This window comes from Rhinoderma darwinii, chromosome 2, assembly GCF_050947455.1.
Source record: "Rhinoderma darwinii isolate aRhiDar2 chromosome 2, aRhiDar2.hap1, whole genome shotgun sequence".
NCBI lineage: Eukaryota > Metazoa > Chordata > Amphibia > Anura > Rhinodermatidae > Rhinoderma > Rhinoderma darwinii.
In genome coordinates, this window is record NC_134688.1 from 448,700,684 (window position 1) to 448,712,854 (window position 12,171).

The 12,171-nt window shown below is 38.8% G+C and overlaps 1 protein-coding gene across 1 annotated transcript in view; it reads right to left on the reverse strand.

Moving 5' to 3' along the window:
* Positions 1-12,171, reverse strand: part of TMPRSS15 (transmembrane serine protease 15) — a 259,431-nt gene that overhangs the window by 113,651 nt on the left and 133,609 nt on the right. The window contains exons 13-14 of the mRNA XM_075851216.1: positions 11,804-11,954; positions 8,683-8,824 (exon numbers count right to left, since the gene is read on the reverse strand). Of these exons, the coding sequence (XP_075707331.1) occupies positions 8,683-8,824; positions 11,804-11,954 (293 nt within the window). The remainder of the gene's footprint in view (positions 1-8,682; positions 8,825-11,803; positions 11,955-12,171) is intronic.

Genomic DNA, 12,171 nt, shown 5'->3' on the forward strand with positions numbered 1-12,171 from the left:
ATAATTATGCTGGTCATTGTTGATGTTTAGGCTTTCTTCTTACACTTCTTCTTTTAGTGATTCCACTAATTTGATTCTCTTTTAAGTGATTTCCAATTCTCCTCTATAATTGGATTTGTGTGAAAAATAATGAAAATATATTTGTTTGTTTGTTTGTTGTACTGCTTAATACTTTTACAATGAGGATCTGGTATTTCAGCATTTATGCAGAGTTCCATTATTTACTGAATTTTTGAGCTAAAGAATGTACACTCTTTCCTTCCAGGCCGGATCGAAGAGACATGGTCTAGCTAGAAGGAAATACTTGGTTATTTAGGAGGGTACTGTGACCTAGACACATTTGAGTCAGGGTAATGAACACATTATTTGCCCATTGCTCATCTTTGCATAAGTCATCCTGTCAAAAAACTTAAAGGCATTGTCCCATCTGGACATCTTTTAAATGATGACCCGTTGATGATCAGATTATCACTGCCGGTCAGCTGAAATCCCCGCCAGGGGAAGCTGCGGGCAGTCACACATTTGTCCCACAGTGGCCACTGCAGGAAAAATGTGGTATTACATGTTGCCCATCAAATTGAATATATGTGCAGTGGCTCTCCACTCTTGCCTATAGAGGATCCCAAGCAAAGTACCCCCCCCCCCCTTGATATCAATATGCCGCCCTAAAGGGTTGTCCTACTGGGTGGACAATTTAATATGTATAAATGCTGTGGTGAACATGGTCTACAGGTAAAAGCATCCTATTACGTAACCATGCCCTAAAGCTGTAGGGCATGACAGCAAGTTGTCTGTAGAAGATGATGCCTTTAATAAAAAATAATTACTTTATTCATTTATACTATTTCAGAAGGGCACGTAGCATACATACAGTAGAAGAGAGAAAGCTGCAAAACAAAGATCAAGCTGGACCCCTCATTTTGTTCCAGGGCTTGCCACACAGAACAGATGGGCTTGGTGTTCGTTTATCCTTCCATACCCCAACCATAACCCTTGGGCCAATGCCCCAACATCTGGAGTGGGGGTGGAGTCCTGCACAGGTTCACGCCACCAAGTAGTCAATGGGATGAGACCAGCCAGGGCTAAGTCCATTTTCTCTATGAGCTGCATATCTGCCCCATAGGTTGCCTTTATGGTGTGTACACCCTTGAACATCACACAAATTACATCACAAGAGATAATGCTGGAGCAGTGATATTATTTTTGTTTTTTATTACGAGTTTTACTGTTGCAGAACTTTACCTGAAACTTTATATGACCTAGCTACTTTGTGTACTTTCCATTCAATAGTCATCTATTTTCCTACTGTACAATTAAAGATAGGTTCCTGTGAGGTTCTGAGACCTTTTCTACCAGACAAACATTTATAATTAGCAATTTCTCTACACAAAAGGATATAACAGAAGATTAAGAGAGAAGAGACAGATATCATTCCCAACAATGAATGACACATAATAACTAGTGATTACATAGACTGCAGGAGTAGGTGTTCGCAAGGGGAAAAAAATGACAAGGAAAAAATGAAACAAAGCTAATCTCATAAAAATGACAGATGTGACGATTGTCATGTTCTAGAAATATACAGGATTTAATCAGTATCATGTTTAGTGCTGTTCTGTCAAACACGCTGGAAGGGATATAGGAACACAATTGTTAACACACGTTTCTGCTTTATTATGGCATTGGCTTCAAACATGTGCAAGACAGATATAGAAAGTATATATCAAGCTTTATTATACATTATCTCCCCCAGTAATTATGGACGGTAATAGGAATGTAACATAATGTGGAAGGCTTGAAACATATTGTGAATATATTACTGAATCTACAGCTTGGATTAAATCCACCTTCACTAAACTGAAGACTGTTCATAGCTCCTAGGATTTACCTAAAATTATCCAATAACAGATTTTCTTTTTAAAGACATTACCGACCCACCTGCCACACTTGTTTTTAGGGTATGTATACCTTTAATTATCATCTAACATTTCATTGAGCTGTGTCCGAAGATTACAATCTGCAATTTTTGGAGGTTTCCGCTAATGGACCCCCACTGCTTGCAAGAATAAAGGGTCGTGGTGCCTCTTCAGCTTCACTTAGACTTGGTTCAGAAGGGACACATCGTTTTTATACCTTAGTATTCTTGGCTACAATGGGGTATATTCACTAATACTGAAATAACTTTGAGTAGTATGACAATATGGAGTTTTACTGTAGTGTGCGCCATATTCATCAATGCAGCACATGAGGAACATAGCATATCTGCTGAGCTATGCCAAGTAGTACCTGGTGTAGCTCACTGCCAGTTTTCTATGCAGAAAATCAGTGGTATTCTCTTGTAAATAAGAGAAAAGTGATAAACATATGCCCCAGTATGTTTGCCTGTCTATCCTATGATTCCACACCTATGACCCATCCTTTTAAACAGTACTTTCATTCATATGATATTTATATATACAAATAAAAATGCAAGTGGCACAGTGACGTCATCGGAATTTCTCTCTGCTCTGTCATAGTCAGCGGTGCCCACCCCGAGGATCCAGGGACACTGAAGGGCCACCTTTTCCTGACCCAGCCGGAGAGATGCAGTATTCTCCACTAAGTGACAACCATTGTATCGGTGCCTTGGTCAATCTGAGAACCCCGGTGGGTCAGTCCCACGCTGCTACTATATCCATCAATCTTTGACCATTGGGTACTCTCTGGCCCCTTCAGTTTTTCTCTAACGCAGCAATGCTCATGAGCAGGCACAATATAAAAAAATACATCTCTATTCTATTGGATGCAGCTGCGTTGCTGTTCCTAAACAGTGTTGGGTTGGAAGTGGAACTGTACCCTGTAAAGCTGAAGAGGCCTCCGTGCTTTGCCTAGAATCCCTGTTTCTTACTCTGAAATAAGCAGGACTGTCTTAAAAAATTACACTGTGTATTTATCCATTGAAGGATTCAAGTGGTTTCTGTTATTCACAGTTATAACCTCAAGCTTTTTGACCCCGATGCAAAATCTGTAACACTGGACCTCCCCATGTGCTATTTTTAAATATTTGTCTTCTCCTGTAGTAGAGGAACCATTGGGCCCCCTCAGACACCAGGATCTGATATGACTGCTACCTTTTCACCCACTGTAACGAGGGTGAGTCAACAATTATCCGCTCTCCGATTATATTAAAACTTCTATTGGCCGCACTGTCTTATCAGGACTTTCTGTAAAAGGTCGCTGTTTCCCTAGTAACTGCTGTGCAGGTTTGAACGTGTTTCGTCTGTTTATTTGTGACTGCGGTGCGAGAAACAATGGCCACCCAACTTGTGATTTGCACGAAAGAAGAGCAACGAGCAGTGATTCGTTTTTTGTGGTGTGTCTGGTGCCGATATTTATCGAAGACATTGTGCACAGTATGGAGAAAGTGTTTTGTCGCGAAGAAGTGTGTATAAGTGGATAGAGAAGTTCAAGAAAGGTCGCACAAGTGTCAGCCATGAAGAAGGAGCCGGACGCCTGTCCATGTCCACGACTGATGATAACATTCAGCGTGGACGTGAACCTTTTCTATTGGATGGACTATCACCTGTTTGGTCCCCTGAAAGAAGCCCCATGAGGACAAAAATTCACGTCTGATGAAGAAGTGAAGACAGCGGTGCATTTGTGCCTTGCAGCTCTGCCTACAAATTTTTTAAAGGTGGGAATAAGAAAGATTGTTGACACATGGACAAAGCATATTTAACCCATTAATGATCACCGATAAGCCTTTTCACGGCGGTCATTAGTGGGATTTATTCTGATGCATAAGCCTTTTTACGGCGCTGCACCACGATAAATAAACAGAGCAGGGAGCCGTTAAATCTCCCTGCTCTCAGCTACCAGATGTAGCTGAGGGCTGGGGGCATCCCTGCTCGAATGTGTGAGATCGATATTAGTATCGCTCCCACCTGTTTAACCCCTCAGATGCGGCGCTCAATAGCGTGTGCCGCATCTGAGTGGTTTTGGAGAGGAGGGAGCTCCCTCTCATCCCACCGACACCCAGCGATAAGATCGCCGAGTGTCAGTGTCTTCTATGGCAGCCGGGGGCCTAATAAAGGCCCCCAGATCTTCCTGTAGTGAATGCCTGCTAGGTCATGCCAGAGGCATGGCCTAGCAGATGCCTGTCCGTTTTACACGGACAGGCAGTAATACACTGCAATACAAAAGTATTGCAGTGTATTATAAAAGGGATCGGATGATCGCATATTAAAGTCCCCTAGTGGGACTAGTATAAAAGTAAAAAAAAAGTTGAATAAAGTTAATAAAAAAAATGTGAAAAAAATAAATAAGAAACCCACTTTTTCCCCTTACAAAATGCTTTACTATTTTAAAAAAACAAAATAAAGCAAAAAAGTTACACATATTGCTGATACAGTATCACTGCATCCGTAATGACCCCGACTATAAAGCTATTACATTATTTAACCCGCACGGTGAACGCCGTAAAAAATAAAATAAAAAACAATGGAAAAATTGCTGTTTTCTGTGAATCCTGACTTAAAATGTGATAAAAAGTGATCAAAAAGTCGCATCTACTCCAAAATGATACCAATAAACACTACAAGTAGTCCTGCAAAAAAAGCCCTCATACAACCGCATCGGCGGAAGAATAAAAAAGTTATGGCTCTTCAAATATAGAGACATAAAAACAAATAATTTTGAAAAAAACTTGTTTTTACTGTGTAAGTAGTAAAACATACAAATTACAAAACATACAAAATCTATACAAATTTGGTATTGTTGCAATTGTAACAACCCGCTGAATAAAGTTATTGTGTTATTTATACCACATGGTAAACGGTGTAGATTTAGGATACAAAAAAAGAGTGGCAAAATTTCAGGTTTTCTTCTATCCCTCCCCATAAAAAGTTAATAAAAGTTAATTAATAAATTATATGAACCCCAAAATGGTGCTATTAAAAAATACAACTTGTGCTGCAAAAAACAAGACCTTATACAGATATGTCGACGCAAAAATAAAAAAGTTATAGCTCCTCGAATGTGACGATGGAAAACCATAAAAAATGGCTTGGTCATTGGGGCCTAGAATGCAAGCAGTGGGAAGGGGCTAAAAGCAGGGACATTATAATGTATTTGTCTTTTCTGAAAGTTGATTAATATAAATTCTACAGCCATAGTGCGGGTAGTGCCTTTGCAAAGTCCAAAAACACTATAACCACAGCGGCCCCTCTGTCTAGACTTCTGCTCACCTCTTCATAAAAACAAATTTGGTTGGTTTGAAAACTTCTGTCCTTAGTAAAACCGTGCTGGCTGTCACTTCTAATACTATTTTTTGTCACATAATCCTGTATATAGTCCCTCAAACATTTTTCCCACGATTGATGTTAAGCTAACTGGTCTATAATTACCCGGGGAAGACCTAGAGCCCTTTTTGAAAATAGGCACCACATTTGTCCTGCGCCAGTCCCTTGGCACTATACCAGTCACTAGAGAATCTCTGAATTATGAAGAGGGGGATCAGAAATAACTGAACTAAGCTCTTTAAGAACTCCAGGGTGTAACCCATCTGGTCCTGGGGACTTGTGTACATTTATTTTATTTAATTTAGCTTGGACCATATCTACATTCAGCCAATTCAGTATATAAACTGATATATTAACAGCACTGGCACCGGCTATATCAGCTGCTCTTTCTTCTGATGTATATACAGAGCTAAAGAACCCATTTAGTAACTCTGTCTTCTCTTGATCCTCTGTGACCAACTCCACATTACCACTATTTAGGGGTCCTACATGCTCAGACCTTGGCATTTTCGCATTTATATACTTGAAGAATTTTTGGGGATTTGATTTACTATCCTTGGCCACCTGCCTTTCATTTTGTGTTTTTGCTGATTTTATTACTTTTTTGCAGATTGTATTAAGCTCTTTATAATTGACGTTTTTTTTTTGTCATGTATTGCCCTTTTTACAGAAGTTGTAAGCCATGTGGGATTTCAATTTAGCCGTTTATACTTGTTAAGTAGGTTTTAAGATCTCCCATTTATCATTTGTACCATTATTTGACATTAGTTCTTCCCAGTCTATAACCTGAATTGCAGCCCTCATCCTGGGGAAATTTGCCTTCATAACCCCTTCCCGACATCTGCCATATATATACGGCACACGCCGGGTGGGGGAGTATGGAGCGGGCTCGCGAGCTGAGCCCGCTCCATAGGACGAGTGTGTTGGCTGTGTGTTACAGCCGACACTTCCGGGTAAAGAGCGGGATCCGGCTTGTTTAACCCGTTAAATTCCACGGTCAATAGCGACCGTTGCTTTTAAATGGCTAAAAACAGAGGGGCGACCGCCTATAACGTTCCAACGCCCCCCCCTGCGGTGAGATCAGAGGGTGCCATTTGTTGGCATGGCAGCCTGATGAAGTCCGCCATTTTTATACTCTGGCAGGGCTTCATAGAAGACTGTCAGAATCACAATATACTGCAATCCATTAGTATTGCAGTATATCGTGCAAGCAATTGCTGTTTTTTTGGTCCCTTCATCTCCCACAAAATTGAAATAAAAAGTAATTATAAAGTCTCATGTACCCCAAAATGGTACCAATATAAACTACAGCTCGCCCCGCAAAAAATAAGCCCACATACCGCTAATATCTCAGACTATGGCGACAAAACTCAAATTTTATTTTTAACAATCATTTTTTTCCTTGTAAAAGTAGTAAAACATAAAAAAAACTATATGTAATCATTACTCGCTGTAATCTTTTTGATCCGCAGAAAGTTAACATGCAGTTTTTACCGCACGGTGAACGCCGTAAAAACAAAACTACCCAAAAGATTGAGGAATCACTGTTTTTTTCCTATTCCACCCCACAAATATTATTTCCCAGTTCCCCACTACATTATATGGTATAATTGGTGCTGTGAAAATCTACACTCGTCCCGCAAAAAACAGCCCTCATACGGCAACATTGATGGAAAAATAAAAAAGTTACGGCTTTTGGAATATGGGGAGGAAAAAACAAATGTGAAAATCCAAAAAAATCCTGCAGCGGGAAAAGGTTGAAATGAAGTGTTTTGCCCTCCCAACCTGTGTTTGTTTTTTACAGTATATGTAAAATATAACTATATTGTCATCACTGTTACCGAGATTTTCACGAATATTGACATTCCCAACAAGCTCTGCATTATTAGAAATGACCAGATTCACCAGAGCTTCACCTCTATTCGGCCTTTCACAAACTGGCTCATAAAATTTTACTGCAACAGGTTAAGGAAATTTCTCCCCTTTGCAGTTGAAGCCGAACCAAGACACCAATTAATATCCCGGTAATAAAATCTCCCATTATCACTACTGTACCCGCCTGTGCAGCCCGCTACATCAGTTTATATAGCTGAACTTCCATCTCCTCAGTTATATTGGGGGGGTCTATAGATTACACCAAAAGTAATTTTTCAATGTTTTCCTCCATTTGTAATTCCACCCACAACGTTTCAATCTCCTCACAATCTTCACCCACTATTGTCACCACTTTCACACTCACCTTCATATCACTTCTCACATACAGACATACACCACCGCCTTCACATCACTTCTCACATACAGACATACACCACTGCCTTCATATCACTACTCACATACAGACATACACAACCGCCTTCATATCACTTCTCACATACAGACATACACCACCTTCATATCACTTCTCACATACAGACATACACCACTGCCTTCATATCACTTCTCACATACAGACATACAACACCGTCTTCATATCACTTCTCACATACAGACATGAGAAGAGTCCAGCCATGATTCAGCAACACCAACTATATCTATATGTCCCTCCAATACCAAGGTCTCCAGCTCTCCCATTTTGCTTGCTAGACTTCTGGCATTTGTGAACATACACTTTAACTTGTCTTTCAATTTTTCACTTTCAGTATCAGAAATGTGATTATTTGACTTTATTTGGGCATTTTTGTTTTCATTGCTGTTTTGTAACAAAAGGATCTCCTTATCTTGTTGTCTATTTCTCCCCCCACCAATATAGTCTGACCGCTCTCTAACCTGACTACCCCTTTATTTTCTACAATGACTCCCTCCTCAGCCCTAGTTTAAATACTCTGCCACCCCAGCTAGAGTTCTCTCCCGCAGCACAGCGGACCCACTTCCATTTAGGTGCAAATCATCTGCAGAATACAGTTTGTACCCCAATGAAAATTAAAAATATAGGTTAATAAAAAAAATCCTGCAAGCACAAAACCATTAAAAACACACACAAATAAAAAAATCTGTTTTGTCTTTGAAAAACAGAACACATTTGGTTGATAAAATCCATTTGTTTGAGATAATCCAAATTTATGACAGACGACGTCAGGCATGGGGACGCAGAAATAGATCTTACTCCTGAAGCTATAATTAGTAATGATCATATAACAGCAAAATGCGCAGCTCTGAATATTGTTAGTCACACACGATAACAGATTTGTTTTATGAATTTAAGAGTCAGCATAGCCAATTATTCTCATTGCCTTCTCATACCAATCACTACTTCCATCTGTCAAAATCACTGCTACTAACACATGATAGAAATGCATGGCGGTGCCTGAGAATTGTCACAAGATATTATAATTACTCCAAAAACACACTCAATGACTTGCATGTAATTAAGAATAATGTTAAATTCCAGCTACATTGCACTTACATGGTTGAATGGTAGTAGTGGGAGGAGTAGGGACTCGAGTTGGCTCAACAAAACTGCTTTCATTGCACTTCCCAAAAGATAGTTTGATGTCATCTAATGCTATGTCACTAAAACCTGGATTTTTTATGGCCTCAAATGCCACCTGGCGATTAAGAATGAGATAATTTATGTTAAAATATCCATATCAGTAATTAGAAACACAATGCAAGTACAGATGGCAGATCCACATTGTCAGCTGTGCTTCACTCAAATAAAAGTGTCTACAATCTAATAGAGTTGGATTCTTCATGCCCTGAAGTGCAGCATTATGTTGCTTTCCTAAAAGACCATTGTACCATCTGTAGACCTGAGGAACAAAAGGCAAAATATGCACAGTATCACTGAGGATTTCCAGTTTTATACACTGAGGATCCACTAAAACCATAACTTGTGTGCCCACCTTCCTCTAATATGAGACACGCCCTAAGAAAAGACAGGCGCTATGTATGGAAATAAGCTGCAATACCAGACACAGCCATTGAACAACAGTAGCGCTGTTTCTAGAAAAATAGCAAACCTTTTTCCTATTCTCATACAACCCTATGCTTTAATACGGTAGTATGAGAATAGGAAATGCCACCTCTCCTGACATGTCACCCCTCCTGACATGTCTGTTTTAGTAAATAATATATTCTCCATGAAATAACAGTTTTGGAGAATCTTTCCTTAGAACTCTATGTTGTGCTATTCCCTTTTTATTCCCCCTAAAATTTATGAATAAATTGAAAACTGGGCGATACCAGATTGGGGGGGGGGGTGTCCCTATACAGTCTGACAATGTCCAATCAGTGCTGACAGAGAGAGACTGTGTAGGGACATGACCCTTTGACAAGGGAAATGCTAACTCCCAGTTGCCAATTTATTCATACATTTCTAGGAGGCATAAAAGAGGAACAGAACAACGTAGAGTTCTAACAAAATATGTTCCAGAATTGTGATTTCATGGGAAATACAATTATTTATTAAAATAGACATGTCAGGGGAGGTGACAGGTAATCTTTAATTTTATTGTACAGTTCAAATATTTGGATCTACACTCTTATAATATTTATGAACAATGAAATATCTGAATTCTGAATTCTGTAAGAAAATCTGGTAGAAATCAGCATGTGGTATCTTTGGACAACTTTTTAGGCTACATTCACACGAGCGTGACAGTAAAAAACACACGTACATCTGGTCCATGGGCTTTGCGTTATTGCATCTGTGCTTTGCGAGTTGCATGTGTTTTTCACACACCCGCAAAGCACATTTTTTTTTAAAGGAATTGATGCACAAATCACGCACCGCGCGCAGACGTGCATCCGTGTGCATTGCGTGGTTTTCATGCACACATTGACTTCAATGGGCGCGTAGGTGCGTGAAAACACACCAATATAGGACATGCAGTGAGTTTCACGCAGCGGACTCTCGCTGCGTGAAAACTCCTGCATGTGTGAACGGCCCCATTGAAATCAATGCGTCCGTGTGAAGTGCATAATTTCCATGCACAGCACACGGAAGAGATTCACGTTCGTGTGAATGGGCCCTTACAGTTGATAAATATAGAAATATAGTGTTAGTGTACATAAAAAAATGCTTGTTACTAATTGTATTATACACATTTCTAATCCAGAGCTGCATTCAGAATTCTGCAAATTTTTAAGCTAACATTTTCTTGTGTGGCCTGCTTATTCAGTATACAGCACTTACTGTTCTGATCCTTACAGAAACAATACTAAACCCCAAAGGTCAAGCAGACAAACACATTTAGAATTGACTTTGGAGAGAATTGCTTGCCCCATGGCTCTATTTCTTATGGGATTATTCAGATATGACTTATTAAATCTTTTTAATGATATGTCCTGTGTGTGCAATAGGGCTTCCTCTATTATCCCTATGCGATCAGTGGCCTTCAGGTCTGCCGGGTCCTCTTCTTAAGCAGGGCTTTATAGGAAGTTGCAAAATGCACAATACACTGCAATACAGTGTTGCAGATCAATATTGGTTCATGCAATCTAACAGTTGCATTTTCAAGTCCCCTAGTGGGAACAAAAAATAAAAAAATAAGAAAAGTTCAAGAAACCCCCGTTTCCTATTTTTTTCCCTAGAAGAATATCAGCAAAAAAAAAAATAAACATAACTGGTATCGCTGTATTTGTAATGATCCGAACTATTAAGATATCACATTATTTATCCCACCCGGGTAACCCTATAAAAAAATGAATAAATAAAGAACGCCAGAATTGCTGTTTTTTGGTCACTTTTCATCCACAAAAAAATTAATACAAAGTGATCAAAATTCCTAACTCCCCCAAAATGGTACAAACAAAAACTACATTTTGCTCCACAAAAATCAAGGCCTTAAACAGCTCCTACACCTACAGAAAAATAAAAAAGTTTTGGGTCTCAGCATACGGCGACACAAATTACATTTTATTTTTTCAACAAATTATTTTTATTTTGTAAAGGTAGTAAAACAGCCAAAAATTTCTAAATTTGGTATCGCTGTAATCCTATTGACACACAAAAAAAAGTTACATGTACGTTTTACCGCACGGTGAGTGCCGTAAAAACGAAACCCAAAAAACAATGAAGGAATTGCTGTTTTTTTTCCATTCCACCCTATAAATAATTTTGTAGTATATAATTATGTAGTATATAATTATAAAACTCTGCCTGCAAAAAAAAACAACTTCATACGACTATGTTGATTAAAAAAAATGTATGGCTCTTGGAATGCAGAGAGTAAATAAGGAAAATAGAAAAGTGAAAACTGGCTGCAGTGGGAAAAGGTTAAAAGCTTATTCAGTGAGCTCCAAAGGTCCTTCCTGTGGCAGCTGCAGGCAGCCTGAATTTTATCATTTACAGCTATGTGAAAAGGATTTGAAACTTTATATTACAAAAACGGGGTCTGGACCTCGACAAAGATATTTTATTAACTAAATCAGAAAATAATTTTGCACCTAATGTATTTAGATAAAAAAACATGGAGTAATATGTACACTTAATCATTATTATTCATATAAGTTGGTTGAACTTTTGTCACCATACGAACTATGTAACTATGTAAGGTCATGGAAAAATCTAAATAGATACTGACCACAGCTCCAGAAGTGTCATTTAATGAGACCTGTCCAAAATTCCAATTTGGACCATAATTTCCTTCTTTAGAAAACACAACTTCTTCGGAATTGTTTGTGAGTATAATAAGAACAGATAAACGATATACTCTGACACCATACATGTGATACCTAGAATTTAAAAAAATAAATATAAGAATGAATCAAAGATAAATGCTAAAATATAGGAAAGAAATCTAAATAAGAAGACCAGCAGGTAAATAAATGAAGCTGTAATGTCCGGACATTTATATTATGGTAACAATGTAAAAAAAAGTTGCCCATAGCATTGGTGTACATAGAAGAGAGGGGACATAGGTCAAAATAGGCTCTTCAATATAGTGCTGGG